General features: G+C 50.4%; 1 protein-coding gene across 1 annotated transcript; it reads left to right on the top strand.

The window, feature by feature from the left end:
• The first annotated feature begins 175 nt into the window (after positions 1–175).
• On the top strand, positions 176–18,238 carry LOC148506083 (uncharacterized). The gene is made up of 12 exons (XM_088447287.1): positions 176–218; positions 635–691; positions 8,586–8,948; positions 9,057–9,374; positions 10,536–10,724; positions 11,391–11,474; positions 12,423–12,625; positions 14,066–14,252; positions 14,916–15,205; positions 15,508–15,553; positions 15,663–15,890; positions 18,105–18,238. The coding sequence occupies exons 1-12, from the start codon at positions 176–178 to the stop codon at positions 18,236–18,238; spliced, it is 2,142 nt and encodes a 713-aa protein (XP_088303413.1).
• The last annotated feature ends 3,267 nt before the right edge of the window (positions 18,239–21,505 follow it).

Here is a 21,505-nt window from a genome sequence, read left to right as displayed (position 1 = left end):
TAGATAGATATAGATATATACAGTATATATGACCGTTATTTAGCTTGTTGTGTGACTCATTTTTAGCATGCTATGAGCAGAGAAGGCGCTATGTAAAATAATAAAGTGCTTCACTCTTACACTCCGTTAGATACTGGGAGCGCTGGAGGACGCCATCTGAGACTCTGATCTCAGAATGAAGTGGAAAATGCACATCAGATTGTGGCTGCTCTTAGCAGGTAAGACAAAGGATCACTTCCAGTTTTTGGCTGGGGCACTAAGAGCCCCCTGCATAAATGCAGTGTTAGGGGTCCATGTTTAAGAGGTATGGCCAGTCACTGCAAAGGATGTGGCCAGCCCCCATAGCGACGTGGCCAGCCATTACAGTTCAAGTGCACAGCCTGGAACCTGCCACTAGAGGCAGTGGCGGGCCCCTGAGGCAGTGGGGTCCTCCAGAGATTTCCCCTGTACCCCCTGTGGGCCAGTCTGACCCTGATCACTTCATATATAATATGGTATTGTGTAGCCCATCGATCTTAGACTTGGCGGTAAGTGAGGTTGGTGGTGTAAAAGGGACTTTAAATGGGAAGCAAACTATATATGCCATAAAGTTATAAACAACACACATATTTTCTATCTCTTTGTTTGTTTGCAGCCTTGTGCATGGAGACAATAGCGCAGACTACAATAATGGCCCAAACCAGTGTTACAGGTAAGTGGAGAACTTGTATTTTACACCCAGGACAATATCTGACATAGAGGAGCTGATGTTGAGTGAGCGTAACTTGCGCACATTAGGGGCGTTCTGATGGAGTCCATGAATAGCCAGGGCAAATGCAAACACAATCAGAGCTGGAAGAGAAATGTGTTTGTGAACAGCATATCTATTGTGGGTCGTCAGGGGTAGGTGTGATTACTAGATGATTTCTTTGTCACTCAGGCATAGATAGTTTTCTGAGCATACTTCTGCAATTTTATCTATTTTTGTATTCCCTGTATAAGGGCTCTATTCATTCTCCCTTAATTTCCACAAATGCAGGTGAAAATGAACATTTTCACCTGCTTTTGTAGAAATTAAGGTTTTGGGCAATTCATCCAATGGTAAAGCAGGAGATACCACAGATATCTCCTGCTTACCTTCCTCTCCCGGAATGGCCCACTGTCCCCATACACTAGTATCACACATATCTCCTGCTTACCTTCCTCTCCCGGAATGGCCCACTGTCCCCATACACTAGTATCACAGATATCTCCTGCTTACCTTCCTCTCCTGGAATGGCCCACTGTCCCCATACACTAGTATCACAGATATCTCCTGCTTATCTATCTCTCCCGGAATGGCCCGCTGTCCCCATACACTTGTATCACAGATATCTCCTGCTTACCTTTCTCTCCCGGAATGGCCCGCTGTCCCCATACACTAGTATCACAGATATCTCCTACTTACCTTCCTCTTGCGGAATAGCCCGCTGTCCCCATACACTAGTATCACAGATATCTCCTGCTTACCTTTCTCTCCTGTAATGACCCGCTGTCCCCATACTCTAATATCAAACATATCTCCTGCTTACCTTCCTCTCCTGGAATGGCCCGCTGTCCCCATACACTAGTATCATAGATATCTCCTGCTTACCTTCCTCTCCCGGGAATGGCCTGCTGTCCCCATACACTAGTATCACAGATATCTCCTGCTTACCTTCCTCTCCCGGAATGGCCCGCTGTCCCCATACACTAGTATCACAGATATCTCCTGCTTACCTTTCTCTCCCGGGAATGGCCTGCTGTCCCCATACACTAGTATCACAGATATCTCCTGCTTACCTTCCTCTCCCGGAATGGCCCGCTGTCCCCATACACTAGTATCACAGATATCTCCTGCTTTCCTTTCTCTCCTGGGAATGGCCTGCTGTCCCCATACACTAGTATCACAGATATCTCCTACTTACCTTCCTCTTGCGGAATAGCCCGCTGTCCCCATACACTAGTATCACAGATATCTCCTGCTTACCTTCCTCTCCCAGATTGGCCCGCTGTCACCATACACTAGTATCACAGATATCTCCTGCTTACCTTTCTCTCCCGGGAATGGCCTGTTGTCCCCATACACTAGTATCACAGATATCTCCTGCTTACCTTCCTCTCCCGGAATGGCCCACTGTCCCCATACACTAGTATCACAGATATCTCCTGCTTACCTTCCTCTCCTGGAATGGCCCACTGTCCCCATAGACTAGTATCACAGATATCTCCTGCTTATCTTTCTCTCCCGGAATGGCCCGCTGTCCCCATACACTTGTATCACAGATATCTCCTGCTTACCTTTCTCTCCCGGAATGGCCCGCTGTCCCCATACACTAGTATCACAGATATCTCCTACTTACCTTCCTCTTGCGGAATAGCCCGCTGTCCCCATACACTAGTATCACAGATATCTCCTGCTTACCTTTCTCTCCTGTAATGACCCGCTGTCCCCATACACTAATATCAAACATATCTCCTGCTTACCTTCCTCTCCCGGAATGGCCCGCTGTCCCCATACACTAGTATCATAGATATCTCCTGCTTACCTTCCTCTCCCGGGAATGGCCTGCTGTCCCCATACACTAGTATCACAGATATCTCCTGCTTACCTTCCTCTCCCGGAATGGCCCGCTGTCCCCATACACTAGTATCACAGATATCTCCTGCTTACCTTTCTCTCCCGGGAATGGCCTGCTGTCCCCATACATTAGTATCACAGATATCTCCTGCTTACCTTCCTCTCCCGGAATGGCCCGCTGTCCCCATACACTAGTATCACAGATATCTCCTGCTTTCCTTTCTCTCCTGGGAATGGCCCGCTGTCCCCATACACTAGTATCACAGATATCTCCTACTTACCTTCCTCTTGCGGAATAGCCCGCTGTCCCCATACACTAGTATCACAGATATCTCCTGCTTACCTTTCTCTCCTGTAATGACCCGCCATCCCCATACACTAATATCAAAAATATCTCCTGCTTACCTTCCTCTCCCGGAATGGCCCGCTGTTCCCATACACTAGTATCACAGATATCTCCTGCTTACCTTCCTCTCCCGGAATGGCCCACTGTCCCCATACACTAGTATCACAGATATCTCCTGCTTACCTTTCTCTCCCGGGAATGGCCTGCTGTCCCCATACACTAGTATCTCAGATATCTCCTGCTTACCTTTCTCTCCCGGAATGGCCCGCTGTCCCCATACACTAGTATCACAGATATCTCCTGCTTTCCTTTCTCTCCTGGGAATGGCCTGCTGTCCCCATACACTAGTATCACAGATATCTCCTGCTTACCTTCCTCTCCCGGGAATGGCCCGCTGTCCCCATACACTAGTATGGGGACAGAAATTCATAAAGCTCCAAAAATATATTATTTTCAGAGCTTGACTGTGGGAGCCTTCGCCATTTTCAGATGGCGTTTGCTCCCGCAAACCGCTCCTTCGGTTTGCCGGATTTGCGAAGTGGGATCCTTTCGGATCCCTCCGCCCCTCTCCTCCTTGTGGGTCACACAGGCGCACTAGTTTCACTACTCTGAAAGGAGCAGTGAAAAAACTCAGGGAGACAGCTGATTTTGGGATCAGCTGTCTCCGCGCTGGAGCAATGATGAGATAGAATGTTAATTATCGGACCCCGATAATTAACACAATGAATAGAGCCCTTAGACAGGTTTTAGAAATTTAAGTGATACCTAGTAATAACAAATCTGTTTATTACATGGAAAATGAATGTGGTCACAAGTGGGTTGGAAGAGTCTGTGTATGGTGTACTTAGTGTAAAACTGGAGCATAAGCTGCTATTAACATTCAGAATGTATCTGGATCACATGAACTCTGAATATGGGCACAGCCACAAATACAAATTTTTGTTGTGCCTTGTATTTTGCACCTTACAGTACTGTGCATCAGCTCCAAAATGTTGCACAGTATTTAATTAGTTTTTCATTATTATTATAACTGGAATAGACCAAAAGTGTAATTGGGAGTGAGAAAGGAGAGGGCTTTAAAGAACTTTGAATTACTGTACATTCACCTACACTTGAGCATGTTGTAAGCAATGTACTGTACTTCGTATAAGTCAGGGAGGAATTCAGTAAGCCGCCGGAATAATTGTGGGCTTTTAGTTCCCAGGCTAAGTGCTCAGAGATATTCAATTATATCCTGTGTTAAGTTCCCGTCGCTATGAAAATACACCGCACAGTAAGCCTGTGCTAAGCCCCAGGGAGGTGGCATAGTGAGGGGGTAGTGCAGAGAAGTAGTGGTGGGCATGGAGGGTCAGGGGGTAGTACCAAGGTAGTGGCGAGCATGGAGGAGTCAGGAAGTGGGTGCAGAGAGGTAGTAGTGGGCATGGAGGGGTCGGGGGATAGTACAGAGAGGTTAATATGGGCATGTCAGGGGGTAGTGTAGTGGTGGCATGGAGGAGTCAGGGGGTAGTGGTGAGCATGGAGAGGTCAGGGGTAGTGCAGAAAGGAAGTGGTAGGCATGAAGGTGTCAAGGGGTAGTGCAGAGGGGTAGTGATGGGCATGGAGGGGTCAGGGGGTAGTGTAGATAAGTAGGGGTGGCACAGAGGAATCAGGGGGTAGTGTAGAGAGTTAGTTGTTTGCTTGGAGGGGCTAGAGAGGTAGAGCAGTGAGATAGCTTTGGCAATGGAGGGGTCAGGTCGGTGGCGTAGGATTTCTGCATACAGACTTGGGGGCAGGCTATGACATGTCTGTACCTTTAGCTGCATGCAAGTAACTTGTATGATAGGTGGTGAGTACAACCCAGCCAGACTGACATCGGTCACAGCCAATCAGTTAATGCCTAGGAGTGCCTAGGAGTCCCAAGATGCCATGCTGCTGGTCGGTGGGTGGCAGTTAGAGAAAGTACATGAGGGACATTTTGGACTGGAGCCAATTCCCCAGCATGAGTGGGGCTGAAACTGCAGGGAGAAGGCGCCAGGTACCTGGTGTGGAGATGGACATGGGAAGCAAGGCATCAAATGGTTGCTGGGCTTCCAACATCAAATCAAGCAATTTGATGGCTACTAGAGATGTGTCCTCATACACTGTTCCTCTCATCACGCCAAATAGCCCCTGATGTGACTCGGCGGAGCAACTTCTCCCTCAAAATGTATGTCTTCTGTACACAAATAAAACTACTGGAAGTTACAAAGTTGTTTAGCTTGTGTACAAGGTCCCAGAATGCAGTTGGGAATCCGGCGGACCTAATTCCGACAGCCGGCTTCCCGACTGCTTAATCCCGGCGAGGGTTAAATGACCCGCGTCTACATCTAGACGCCTGTCATTTTACCGACGCCGGGAGACCGGAGACCGGCATCCCGATCACAGTGGTGCCGGGCGCTGCTGTGGACAGCTGCGGGGGGTGGGGGGGCTGGAGGTTTAGGTATAGGGCTCCTGGGGGGGACTTAGGGTTAGGCACACCCCCAGGAGGTTAGGGTTAGGCTAGGGGGAGGGACGGTTAGGGTTAGGCACCCCCGGGGAGGACTTAGGGTTAGGCACCCCCCCGGGGGCCTTAGTTAGGGTTAGGTTTGGGGACTTAGAGGGGGGATTAGGGTTAGGCACCCCTAAGGGAGGGTTAGGGGGTAGAATTATGTTAGTAAGTACTTACCTGGGACGAACAGGATTTTCAGCCGATTCGGGCAGCCGCTGTCGGGATTTGATCTGCCGGCCAGGGGTCCGGCGGTAAATCATACTGATTCCCCTGGTCCCAGACCACTTTCGTTTGCACCATTTGTGCTTCTGTGTGCCAATTGAGTCTGAGTCAGAGCAAAAGGGGTCTGATTCGATTACGAATAGTCGCAGCTTTCCTGATGCCAAGTTCCGTTGTGCTTACTCTGCGACTTTGTAAATGTGTAAATGCAATTGCTGTGCGGTTAAAGTAGTAGCCTAGCGTCTCTAGTACACTGTGAGCGGCTTTTCGCTGATTCTGCGATGTGTTTAAAATGCAAAATTGAAAGACAAATACAGTACGCTACTGATCTCAAAGCGCTGTAGTCACACCGGATGTCTTTTGACATATGGCGTATAGACACTAAGGACACATCTGTAGCCATAACATCATCATAACCAAACAAACATCAATGGTTACAATGGGCCTGAATGTGAGGTGGGAGCAAAGCAAGAACAATTGCAATGCAAGGGGTGCAGCGATGTTTTTTCTTTTTCTGCATACAGAGTAAATGCAGGACCGGCCTACCATTATATCAGCCATGTAGGATGCCGCACTCTGGAGGACGCAGACATGCCGCAGCCCAATGGCGCAGTCAGTGACAGTGTGAGTCAATCACTCTGTCCCCCACCAATTCTGGACACTGACGTCTCTGACTGGTGCACACCTGTGCCGCTGTTCACAGGAGGTTTGGCACTGCTCAGACCTTTCAGGCATGTATTGGGAGGCGGAGCCACTCAAGGAGCCTTTAGCAGTGTGACTGACTGCACTATTCACCTGGAGGACGCCCCAGCACATGCCACCCCTGTCATTGTCCAGCACCAAAATATATATTTACTTACCAAATAAATTAGGCTCAGGTCAGCCCTGGGTAAATACTGGCTGTTTTTGCATGTGCTGTAGCCCACAAATGCCAGACAGATTTTTTTTTTACACTGCAATTTAGATTTGAGTTAGGACGCGCCCCTCCCAAATCTAAATCTCTCTGCACATTGTACATCTCCCCCAGCTGCAGTGCGGCATGTTTTTGCCAAGGTGCGAAGTTACTAGCTCTTTTTTGCTTTGCTCCCAACTCAGAATCAGGCCCAATGTGTGCAGAGGCAAAAGCAGTCAGAGGGTCCCGCATGCGCACACACACTGTACATTGAGCTGCGGACACCGGATGTCCAGAGCTGAATTCAAACTGTTCTTTATCTTTGCATTAAACAAATCTTAACATAAAGGACTAATCTCAAACTGGGTACACACTTACCGATGTGTGTACCCAGCGACCCCCAATGGGCCGACATATCAGGTGTCCGGTACACATTGCACGACATATTGGGTAGTCGGGCACCATTTCCATCCACCTGCCTGGCGTCGGCAGCTGGCCGACATAACAAACTCGATGGACGGGAGTGGGCATGGTCGTCCATAGTGGGTGCACATCTGCCGCTGTGGACGATATGCCAGATTGGGTGACATATCGTCTAATGTACATATAACTTTATTAAGAGAAGTAAAGATTAATATAAAAGTTTTAAAAAAAAACTGTGTGATTCTGGGGAAAACCTACTGTAGGACTAGATTCCGGGGATTGAAACATAAGGGATGCCTCTAACATATATGAAAACACATCAAACACACATTGTATTTTTTTCTCTAGGTGAAACTATACAGCTAAATAGAACAACCACTCATCCACCACGGAGCACTGTCCTGACAACTACAGTCATGATTCCAACTAGCACAACTCTATCTACCTATCAATTCCGGTCACAAATTATAACTCTGTGATATTATAGATTATAAACATTAATGACTGAGGTTGGAGGAAATTGACAATAATAATGTGCAAAAAAAGTGCAAATGAATATAAACAAGTTCTCATATAATTTGCTGATAAGTGCAGCAAAGGAAATATTATTGTACAATTCCCTTAATTAAGGTGGTGAATAAACCAATTGATGTCTTAATTATAACCAATATTGCATGTTTCCCTAATAATAGCAGCAAATAGGATGAGATACCAAAATAGTATTAAATACTGGGGATGGTAATCAGATGATATTCAATGTATATGAAACAATCTCTTTTTTTTTTCAAGATTCAATTTTTATTGAATGAGCATAAAAGTTTATACAGAATTGGGAGGGGGAAAGGAGCGGGATACAGGAATAAAAAATGGGATGGAAAAAATGGGGGGGTTAAAGGGGAAGACACAGATTATTACACACTCCAAATTAGTGTCTCATAATCTCTTAAAGCCGTGGTCAGGGAACAGGGGTAAATTACCCCACATATGGTAAAAATAAAATTCCTGGGGTTAATGGACTCACAGCTGGGCATGCATATGAATCATTGTATAATATAGAATGATTCATATGCATACCCGGCCGTGCCGCAGGAAGGCTCTAAGCCGGACGCCCGCTGAGATGTTATTACCAGAGGGTGCCTGGCTACCTCCCTGCAGTGCCGAGTTAGCCGGAGGCTGGAGTTCTCTTCTGAACTCCAGCTTCCACCTCTCTCCATGCGCACTATGGGAGAGAGGTGTGTACCCATCTATGCCCAATGGGCCGACATATCAGGTGTCCGGAACACATTGCACGACATATTGGGTAGTCGGGCACCATTTCCATCCACCTGCCTGGCGTCGGCAGCTGGCCGACGTAACAAACTCGGAGGACGGGAGTGGGCATGGTCGTCCATAGAGGGTGCACATCTGCCGCTGTGGACGATATGCCAGATTGGGTGACATATCGTCTAATGTACACATAACTTTATTAAGAGAAGTAAAGATTAATATAAAAGTTTAAAAAAAAAACTGTGTGATTCTGGGGAAAACCTACTGTAGGACTAGATTCCGGGGATTGAAACAAAAGGGATGCCTCTAACATATATGAAAACACATCAAACACACATTGTATTTTTTTCTCTAGGTGAAACTATACAGCTAAATACAACAACCACTCATCCACCACGGAGCACTGTCCTGACAACTACAGTCATGATTCCATCTAGCACAACTCTATCTACCAGCACAGAGACTTCAACCAGCACTGAGCCTTCCACCAGCTCTCCTGCAGTCACCACCACACCTAGCACAACACCTGCAGTCACCACCACACCTAGCACAACACCTGCAGTCACCACCACCCCTGGTGCCACGACAAAACCTACAGTCACCACCACACTTGCTGCCAGCACACCTGCAGTCACCACCACACGTGGTGCCAGCACATCGCCTGTAGTCACCACCACACCTAGTGCTAGCACAACACCTCCAGTGAACACCACACCTGGTGCAAGCACATCACTTTCAGACACCACCACACCTGGTGCCAGCACAACACCTGCAGTCACCACCACACCTGGTGCCAGCACAACACCTGCAGTCACCACCAAACCAGGTGCTAGCACAACACCTCCAGTCACCACCACACTTGGTGTTAGCACAACACCTGCAGTCAAAACCACACCTGGTGCAAGCACATCACCTGTAGTCACCACAACCGGTGCTAACACAACACCTGCATTCACCACCACACCTGGTGCCAGCACAACACCTGTAGTCACCACCACACCTGGTGCCAGCACAACACCTGCAGTCACCACTGCACCTGGTGCTAGCACAACACCTCCAGTCACCACCACACTTGCTGTTAGCACAACACCTGCAGTCACCACCAAACCTGATGCAAGCACATCACCTGTAGTCACCACACTCGGTGCAAACACAACACCTGCATTCACCACCATACCTGGTGCCAGCACAACACCTGCAGTCACCACCACACCTGGTGCCAGCACAACACCTGCAGTCACCATCACACCTGGTGCCAGCACAACATCCCCAGTCACCACCACACTTGCTGTTAGCACAAAAACTGCAGTCACCACCACACTTACTGTTAGCACAACACCTGTAGTCACCACCACTCCTGGTGCCAGCACAACACCTGCAGTCACCACTGCACCTGGTGCTAGCACAACACCTCCAGTCACCACCACACCTGGTGTAAGCACATCACCTGTAGTCACCACAACCGGTGCTAACACAACACCTGCATTCACTACCATACCTGGTGCCAGCCCATCACCATTAATCACCACCACACCTGGTGCTAGCACAACACCTCCAGTGAACACCACACCTGGTGCAAGCACATCAATTTCAGACACCACCACACCTGGTGCTAGCACAACACCTGCAGTCACCACCACTCCTGGTGCCAGCACAACACCTCCAGTCACCACCACACTTGCTGTTAGCACAACACCTGCAGTCACCACCACACTTGCTGTTAGCACAACACCTGCAGTCACCACCAAACCTGGTGCAAGCACATCACCTGTAGTCACCACAACCGGTGCTAACACAACACCTGCAGTCACTACCACACCTGGTGCCAGCCCATCACCATTAATCACCACCACACCTGGTGCTAGCACAACACCTCCAGTGAACACCACACCTGGTGCAAGCACATCAATTTCAGACACCACCACACTTACTGTTAGCACAACACCTGCAGTCACCACTGCACCTGGTGCTAGCACAGCACCTCCAGTCACCACCACACTTGCTGTTAGCACAACACCTGCAGTCACCACCAAACCTGGTGCAAGCACATCACCTGTAGTCACCACAACCGGTGCTAACACAACACCTGCAATCACCACCACACCTGGTGCTAGCACAACACCTCCAGTCACCACCACACCTGGTGTAAGCACATCACCTGTAGTCACCACAACCAGTGCTAACACAACACCTGCAGTCACCACCACACCTGGTGCCAGCACAACACCTGCAGTCACCATCACACCTGGTGCCAGCACAACATCCCCAGTCACCACCACACTTGCTGTTAGCACAAAAACTGCAGTCACCACCACACTTACTGTTAGCACAACACCTGAAGTCACCACCACTCCTGGTGCCAGCACAAAACCTGCAGTCACCACTGCACCTGGTGCTAGCACAACACCTCCAGTCACCACCACACCTGGTGTAAGCACATCACCTGTAGTCACCACAACCGGTGCTAACACAACACCTGCATTCACTACCACACCTGGTGCCAGCCCATCACCATTAATCACCACCACACCTGGTGCTAGCACAACACCTCCAGTGAACACCACACCTGGTGCAAGCACATCAATTTCAGACACCACCACACCTGGTGCTAGCACAACACCTGCAGTCACCACCACACCTGGTGCCAGCACAACACCTGCAGTCACCACTGCACCTGGTGCTAGCACAGCACCTCCAGTCACCACCACACTTGCTGTTAGCACAACACCTGCAGTCACCACCAAACCTGGTGCAAGCACATCACCTGTAGTCACCACAACCGGTGCTAACACAACACCTGCAATCACCACCACACCTGGTGCTAGCACAACACCTCCAGTCACCACCACACCTGGTGTAAGCACATCACCTGTAGTCACCACAACCGGTGCTAACACAACACCTGCATTCACTACCACACCTGGTGCCAGCCCATCACCATTAATCACCACCACACCTGGTGCTAGCACAACACCTCCAGTGAACACCACACCTGGTGCAAGCACATCAATTTCAGACACCACCACACCTGGTGCTAGCACAACACCTGCAGTCACCACCACACCTGGTGCCAGCACAACACCTGCAGTCACCACTGCACCTGGTGCTAGCACAGCACCTCCAGTCACCACCACACTTGCTGTTAGCACAACACCTGCAGTCACCACCAAACCTGGTGCAAGCACATCACCTGTAGTCACCACAACCGGTGCTAACACAACACCTGCAATCACCACCACACCTGGTGCTAGCACAACAGCTGCAGTCACCACCACACCTGGTGCCAGCACAACACCTGCAGTCACCACTGCACCTGGTGCTAGCACAACACCCCCAGTCACCACCACACTTGCTGTCAGCACAGCACCTGCAGTCACAACCAAACCTGGTGCAAGCACATCACCTGTAGTCAGCACAACCGGTGGTAACACAACACCTGCATTCACCACCACACCTGGTGCCAGCCCATCGCCATTAGTCACCACCACACCTGGTGCCAGAACATCAATTTCAGACACCACCACACCTAGTGCCAGCACAACTCCTGCAGTCACCACCACACCTGGTGCCAGCACAACACCTGCAGTCACCAATGCACCTGGTGCTAGCACAACACCCCCAGTCACCACCACACTTGCTGTTAGCACAACACCTGCAGTCACCACCACACTTACTGCTAGCACAACACCTGCAGTCACCACCAAACCTGATGCAAGCACATCACCTGTCGTCACCACACTTGGTGCTAACACAACACCTGCATTCACCACCATACCTGGTGCCAGCACAACACCTGCAGTCACCACCACACTTGCTGTCAGCACAGCACCTGCAGTCACAACCAAACCTGGTGCAAGCACATCACCTGTAGTCAGCACAACCGGTGGTAACACAACACCTGCATTCACCACCACACCTGGTGCCAGCCCATCGCCATTAGTCACCACCACACCTGGTGCCAGAACATCAATTTCAGACACCACCACACCTGGTGCCAGCACAACTCCTGCAGTCACCACTGCACCTGGTGCTAGCACAACACCCCCAGTCACCACCACACTTGCTGTCAGCACAGCATCTGCAGTCACCACCACACTTACTGTTAGCACAACACCTGAAGTCACCACCACTCCTGGTGCCAGCACAACACCTGCAGTCACCACTGCACCTGGTGCTAGCACAACACCTCCAGTCACCACCACACCTGGTGCAAGCACATCACCTGTAGTCACAACAACCGGTGCTAACACAACACCTGCATTCACTACCACACCTGGTGCCAGCCCATCACCATTAATCACCACCACACCTGGTGCTAGCACAACACCTCCAGTGAACACCACACCTGGTGCAAGCACATCAATTTCAGACACCACCACACCTGGTGCTAGCACAACACCTGCAGTCACCACCACACCTGGTGCCAGCACAACACCTGCAGTCACCACTGCACCTGGTGCTAGCACAGCACCTCCAGCCACCACCCCACTTGCTGTTAGCACAACACCTGCAGTCACCACCAAACCTGGTGCAAGCACATCACCTGTAGTCACCACAACCGGTGCTAACACAACACCTGCAATCACCACCACACCTGGTGCTAGCAAAACAGCTGCAGTCACCACCACACCTGGTGCCAGCACAACACCTGCAGTCACCACTGCACCTGGTGCTAGCACAATACCCCCAGTCACCACTACACTTGCTGTCAGCACAGCACCTGCAGTCACAACCAAACCTGGTGCAAGCACATCACCTGTAGTCAGCACAACCAGTGGTAACACAACACCTGCATTCACCACCACACCTGGTGCCAGCCCATCGCCATTAGTCACCACCACACCTGGTGCCAGAACATCAATTTCAGACACCACCACACCTGGTGCCAGCCCATCGCCATTAGTCACCACCACACCTGGTGCCAGAACATCAATTTCAGACACCACCACACCTGGTGCCAGCACAACTCCTGCAGTCACCACCACACCTGGTGCCAGCACAACACCTGCAGTCACCACTGCACCTGGTGCTAGCACAACACCCCCAGTCACCACCACACTTGCTGTTAGCACAACACCTGCAGTCACCACCACACTTACTGCTAGCACAACACCTGCAGTCACCACCAAACCTGATGCAAGCACATCACCTGTCGTCACCACAACCAGTGCTAACACAACACCTGCATTCACCACCACACCTGGTGCCAGCACAGCAACTGCAGTCACCACCACACCTGGTGCCAGCACAACACCTGCAGTCACCACTGCACCTGGTGGTAGCACAACACCTCCAGTCACCACCACACTTGCTATTAGTACAACACCTGCAGTCACCACAACCGGTGGTAACACAACACCTGCATTCACCGCCACACCTGGTGCCAGCCCATCGCCATTAGGCACCACCATACCTGCTGCTAGCACAACACCTCCAGTGAGCACCACACCTGGTGCAAGCACATCAATTTCAGACACCACCACACCTGGTGCCAGCACAACAACTGAAGTCACCACCACACATGGTGCCAGCACAACACTTGCAGTCACCACTGCACCTGGTGCTAGCACAACACCCCCAGTCATCACCACACTTGCTGTTAGCACAACACCCCAAGTCACCACCACACTTGCTGTTAGGACAACACCTGCAGTCACCACCAAACCTGATGCAAGCACATCACCTGTAGTCACCACAACTGGTGCTAACACAACACCTGCATTCACCACCACACATGGTGCCAGCACAACATCTGCAGTCACCACCACACCTGGTGCCAGCACAACACCTGCAGTCACCACCACACTTGCTGTTAGCACAACACCTGCAGTCACCACCACACCTGGTGCTAGCACAACACCTGCAGTCACCACTGCACCTGGTGCTAGCACAACACCTTCAGTCACCACCACACTTGCTATTAGCACAACACCTGCAGTCACCACCAAACCTGGTGCAAGCACATCACCTGTAGTCACCACAACCGGTGCTAACACAACACCTGCAATCACCACCACACCTGGTGCTAGCACAACAGCTGCAGTCACCACCACACCTGGTGCCAGCACAACACCTGCAGTCACCACTGCACCTGGTGCTAGCACAACACCCCCAGTCACCACCACACTTGCTGTCAGCACAGCACCTGCAGTCACAACCAAACCTGGTGCAAGCACATCACCTGTAGTCAGCACAACCGGTGGTAACACAACACCTGCATTCACCACCACACCTGGAGCCAGCCCATCGCCATTAGTCACCACCACACCTGGTGCCAGAACATCAATTTCAGACACCACCACACCTGGTGCCAGCACAACTCCTGCAGTCACCACCACACCTGGTGGCAGCACAACACCAGCAGTCACCACTGCACCTGGTGCTAGCACAACACCCCCAGTCACCACCACACTTGCTGTTAGCACAACACCTGCAGTCACCACCACACTTACTGCTAGCACAACACCTGCAGTCACCACCAAACCTGATGCAAGCACATCACCTGTCGTCACCACACTCGGTGCTAACACAACACCTGCATTCACCACCATACCTGGTGCCAGCACAACACCTGCAGTCACCACCACACCTGGTGCCAGCACAACACCTGCAGTCACCATCACACCTGGTGCCAGCACAACATACCCAGTCACCACCACACTTGCTGTTAGCACAAAACCTGCAGTCACCACCACACTTACTGTTAGCACAACACCTGAAGTCACCACCACTCCTGGTGCCAGCACAACACCTGCAGTCACCACTGCACCTGGTGCTAGCACATCACCTGTAGTCACCACAACCGGTGCTAACACAACACCTGCATTCACTACCACACCTGGTGCCAGCCCATCACCATTAATCACCACCACACCTGGTGCTAGCACAACACCTCCAGTGAACACCACACCTGGTGCAAGCACATCAATTTCAGACACCACCACACCTGGTGCTAGCACAACACCTGCAGTCACCACCACACCTGGTGCCAGCACAACACCTGCAGTCACCACTGCACCTGGTGCTAGCACAGCACCTCCAGTCACCACCACACTTGCTGTTAGCACAACACCTGCAGTCACCACCAAACCTGGTGCAAGCACATCACCTGTAGTCACCACAACCGGTGCTAACACAACAGCTGCAATCACCACCACACCTGGTGCTAGCACAACAGCTGCAGTCACCACCACACCTGGTGCCAGCACAACACCTGCAGTCACCACTGCACCTGGTGCTAGCACAACACCCCCAGTCACCACCACACTTGCTGTCAGCACAGCACCTGCAGTCACAACCAAACCTGGTGCAAGCACATCACCTGTAGTCAGCACAACTGGTGGTAACACAACACCTGCATTCACCACCACACCTGGTGCCAGCCCATCGCCCTTAGTCACCACCACACCTGGTGCCAGAACATCAATTTCAGACACCACCACACCTGGTGCCAGCACAACTCCTGCAGTCACCACTGCACCTGGTGCTAGCACAACACCCCCAGTCACCACCACACTTGCTGTTAGCACAACACCTGCAGTCACCACCACACTTACTGCTAGCACAACACCTGCAGTCACCACCAAACCTGATGCAAGCACATCACCTGTCGTCACCACAACCAGTGCTAACACAACACCTGCATTCACCACCACACCTGGTGCCAGCACAGCAACTGCAGTCACCACCACACCTGGTGCCAGCACAACACCTGCAGTCACCTCTGCACCTGGTGCTAGCACAACACCTCCAGTCACCACCACACTTGCTATTAGCACAACACCTGCAGTCACCACAACCGGTGGTAACACAACACCTGCATTCACCACCACACCTGGTGCCAGCCCATCACCATTAGTCACCACCATACCTGCTGCTAGCACAACACCTCCAGTGAGCACCACACCTGGTGCAAGCACATCAATTTCAGACACCACCACACCTGGTGCCAGCACAACAACTGAAGTCACCACCACACATGGTGCCATCACAACACTTGCAGTAACCACTGCACCTGGTGCTAGCACAACACCCCCTGTCATCACCACACTTGCTGTTAGCACAACACCCCAAGTCACCACCACACTTGCTGTTAGGACAACACCTGCAGTCACCACCAAACCTGATGCAAGCACATCACCTGTAGTCACCACAACCGGTGCTAACACAACACCTGCATTCACGACCACACATGGTGCCAGCACAACATCTGCAGTCACCACCACACCTGGTGCCAGCACAACACCTGCAGTCACCACCACACTTGCTGTTAGCACAACACCTGCAGTCACCACCACACCTGGTGCTAGCACAACACCTGCAGTCACCACTGCACTTGCTGTTAGCACAAAACCTGCTGTCACCACCACACTTGCTGTTAGCACAACACCTGCAGTCACCACCAAACCAGGCGCAAGCACATCACCTGTAGTCACCACAACCGGTGCTAGAACAACACCTGCATTCACCACCACACCTGGTGCTAGCACAACACCTGCAGTCACCACCACACCTGGTGCCAGCACAACACCTGCAGTCATCACTGCACCTGGTGCTAACACAACACCTCCAGTGACCACCACTCTTGCTGTTAGCACAACACCTGCAGTCACCACCAAACCTGGTGCAAGCACATCACTTTCAGACACCACCGCACCTGGTGCCAGCACAACACCTGCAGTCACCACCACACTTGCTGTTAGCACAACACCTGCAGTCACCACCACACCTGGTGCTAGCACAACACCTCCTGTGACCACCACACCTGGTGCTAGCACAACACCTGCATTCACCACCACACCTGGTGCTAGCACAACGCCTCCAGTCACCACCACACCTGGTGCTAGCACCTCACCTTCAGGCACAACCACACTTGGTGCCAGCACAACACCTGCAGTCACCACCACAATTGCTATTAGCACAACACCTCCAGTCACCAACCCGCCTGGTGCAAGCACATCACTTTCAGACGCCACCACACCTGGTGCAAGCACATCACTTTCAGACACCACCATACCTGGTGCCAGCACAACACCTGGAGTAACCACCACACCTGGTGATAGCACAACACCTCCAATCACCATCACACCTGGTGCCAGCACATCACCTGTAGTCACCACAACTGGTGCTAGCACAACACCTGCATTCACCACCACACCTGGTGCTAGCACATCACTTTCAGACACCACCACACCTGGTGCCAGCACAACACCTGCAGTCACCACTACACCTGGTGTCAGCACAACACCTGCAGTCACCACCACACCTGGTGCTAGCACAACGCCTGCATTCACCACTGCACCTGGTGCTAGCACAACACCTACAGTCACCACCACAACCGGTGTTAACACAACACCTGCATTCACCACCACACCTGGTGGCAGCCCATCGCCTTTAGTCACCACCACACCTGGTGCTAGCACAACACCTCCAGTGAACACCACACCTGGTGCAAGCACATCACCTTCAGGCACCACCACACCTGGTGGTAGCACAACACCTCCAGTCACCACCACAACTGGTGCCAGCACAACACCTGCAGTCACCACCACACCTGGTGCTAGCACACTTGCAGTCACCACCACACCTGGTGCCAACACATTGCCTGCAGTCACCACCACACTTGCTGCCAATACAGCCAATTCAGGTACCAGATTAAGCATTTCATAATAGCCTATAAATATGCTGGATGTTGGTGATCTTTCCTGGAGTGTATATTATCAGAGAAATAGAATGAAAAGATTACTGAAAAGTTGCTGTATTTTTAGGAGATACAGATGTGTCCTCACTTACTGCTTGTCCGTACACCATATGGTGCAAGATGCCCGACCAGCAGAGGCTCTCCTAGAGGTGTAGCATACCATATTTTTATAAGTTTTCCTGGTTGCAACGCGGTCGCAACAAAAGCCAGAGACGCTAGGCTGCAACTTTAATGGCAAAGGAATTCGCTTTACACATGTGGAAAGTGGCACCATAGAGCTCGGTAACGATAAATGGCGGAAATGTTAATTTGTGCATATTTAGGTTAACGAGCCATTCATCATCAGAGGTCCCAAATGGACCACCTGATAGTCAGCAAACTCCGAAACCTGAAAGTCCTTGCACCAGAGCAATGATGAATTACTCCAGTGTACAGTTTCACCCGCTGCTAGTTGGATACTTATGGATGTTGTAATGCAGAGCCAGGGATACAGGAAAGTGGGGGGATCTGAGTCAACCATTAATCTGGGGGCACAGTGGTTACAGGGGATTCATTTTGAGAATTATGAGGAATTAATGTGTGGAGCCAGTGATTAATATGGTGTGCATGGGATAAAATAAATATTGCAGGGTAGGGGGTGTATAGCGTTGGCAGTGAGTTTTTCAGTGGTGTTATAGCTCGGTGAATGAAGAGCAATCAGTGTTCTTGGTGTTCATCCCGGAAGTACCTCTGCCCGGCAGCATCGCAAAGGACAGCTGTTATCGGGAGAGCTCGCGCTGTACTCTCGCAAGCGGGTCGATGGTGCCCAAGTGCGCATGCGCACGATGGAGGGAGCTCCGTCGTGCGCATGCACGAGACCCGGCGAGCAACAGGGAAGCCGTCGCTCGGGGTTTCGCACCAAAGGGGGCGTGCTGTCGATGGTGATTGACAGCACGCCCCCTTTGGTGGGCGTGCCGGGGGCGTGGCTGCCCAGACGGAGGCGTTCCCATGGGAACGCCTTCCGACTGGGTCCGGCCCCACTGGCATCACTAGTGATGTCAGTGGTAGTGATTTTGGCTCTGATAGAGCCAAAATCACTCCAGGGCTTGCGGCAACGAGACCCTACTGCAAGGGTCTCATCGCAAGCCCGATGGTCACGATGGTCTTGACCATCGCGACCATCTTTTTGGCCGCTCGCTATAGCTGTGGGTGGTAACCCACAGCTATGCGAGCGTCCAAGAGGCCACTACAATTTTAGGTAGGCTGGCCCTGACTCAGGGCCTGATTCAGAGCCGGACGCTATTTGCGGACGGTCGTTCAGGAAAAGGGGGTGGCTATTCAAATGAACCGTTCGCTCTTTGCGGTCTGTTGCCGCCTCTATGTCCGAACGAGCGAACAAAACATGCGGTCGTTTTTTTGAAAAATACGCCCCCTGGCCGCTCGCATCATACGTCATGTCCGCTATTTAATAGATTAATCGAGTACATCGAACAGCGTATGAACTGCTCACTATTCTTGTGGCTGGTTTTTCCTACCGCTATATTGCGAGCAGTTCTGACTTTAAAACAACCAAGTGACGTGGTCAATGACGCTGCTGTATTAATTATGCACACCCATAAAACGCCGGTTTTGACCTTTAAGCACGCCTGCGTTCTGATCTCCACTCCCCGTTTTCAAGCACCTTCCCCTGTTACCACCCACATACGCATCCTCCTGTCACTCAAAATAACAGGTATTCGCTATATAGCGAACAAACTATTTTTGGCCGCACTGACTGGTTCGCGCATGCGTATTACAAACCGTACGCATGCGCAGATGTGCTAACATCGCTCCGAACGAGCGAATGGCCGCTTACGAGCGGCTCTGAATGAGACCCTCAGAGCGAGCACTCTGGTCAGAGCGTCCGGCTCTGAATCAGGCCCTGTGTACGCGAAGTCAGGGGGGATGTACCGCATCGCGGAAGCAATGCTTAATACATTCCGCCCGGTGGGAGGATGTCAGGTGCTAGCATGGGATTATAAGGTTTAAAGGTAGGGAAAAGGGATCTGGGAAGAGATTAATGCACAGGATTTGTATAAACAAAGTGACAAATTATTGGATGTAGATGAACCAACAATGAAAATAAATCACTGGAGTGAACTCCTAATAGAATGTAATTTTGTTGCTGGTGCTCCCGGGAATAAATATATTACCAATAAATATACAGTATTGCACAGGCAAAAGAAAAAAGAAAATTCCCTTTTTGGGGCACTCTTTGTAAAGATTCTATGATATGATTATAAGTATATAAAAAATAACTTTTATTAGATACCTGCTATAGTAGTATTACGTGATGTGCAAAATATATGTGTGTGTGACGATTGGTGCCAGATGGCAAATGTTCAATAATTGAAATAATAGGCGAAAATATAAAATAAGGAATTATTGACCTTGAAATAATAGGGTACTTCCTATCAATTCCGGTCACAAATTATAACTCTGTGATATTATAGATTATAAACATTAATGACTGAGGTTGGAGGAAATTGACAATAATAATGTGCAAAAAAAGGGGAAAAAAAGTGCAAGTATATATATAAACAAGTTCTCATATAATTTGCTGATAAGTGCAGCAAAGGAAATATTATTGTACAATTCCCTTAATTAAGGTGGTGAATAAACCAATTGATGTCTTAATTATAACCAATATTGCATGTTTCCCTAATAATAGCAGCAAATAGGATGAGATACCAAAATAGTATTAAATACTGGGGATGGTAATCATATGATATTCAATGTATATGAAACAATCTCCTTTTTTTTTCAAGATTCAATTTTTATTGAATGAGCATAAAAGTTTATACAGAATTGGGAGGGGGAAAGGAGCGGGATACAGGAATAAAAAAGGGGATGGAAAAAATGGGGGGGTTAAAGGGGAAGACACAGATTATTACACACTCCAAATTAGTGTCTCATAATCTCTTAAAGCCGTGGTCAGGGAACAGGGGTAAATTACCCCACATGTGGTAAAAATAAAATTCCTGGGGTTAATGGACTCACAGCTGGGCATGCATATGAATCATTGTATAATATAGAATGAATCATATGCATACCCGGCCGTGCCGCAGGAAGCCTCTAAGCCGGACGCCCGCTGAGATGTTATTACCAGAGGGTGCCCGGCTACCTCCCTGCAGTGCCGCGTTAGCCGGAGGCTGGAGTTCTCTTCTGAACTCCAGCTTCCACCTCTGTCCATGCGCACTATGGAGAGAGGTGTGTACCCATCGATGCCCAATGGGCCGACATATCAGGTGTCCGGAACACATTGCACGACATATTGGGTAGTCGGGCACCATTTCCATCCACCTGCCTGGCGTCGGCAGCTGGCCGACGTAACAAACTCGGTGGACGGGAGTGGGCATGGTCGTCCATAGTGGGTGCACATCTGCCGCTGTGGACGATATGCCAGATTGGGTGACATATCGTCTAATGTACACATAACTTTATTAAGAGAAGTAAAGACTAATATAAATGTTTAAAAAAAAAACTGTGTGATTCTGGGGAAAACCTAGGACTAGATTCCGGGGTTTGAAACATTAGGGATGCCTCTAACATATATG

The sequence above is a fragment of the Taudactylus pleione genome, unplaced genomic scaffold (assembly GCF_031769625.1).
Source record: "Taudactylus pleione unplaced genomic scaffold, aTauple2 ptg000428l, whole genome shotgun sequence".
NCBI classification, from domain to species: Eukaryota; Metazoa; Chordata; class Amphibia; order Anura; family Myobatrachidae; genus Taudactylus; species Taudactylus pleione.
This window is presented reverse-complemented; position numbering and strand designations above follow the sequence as displayed.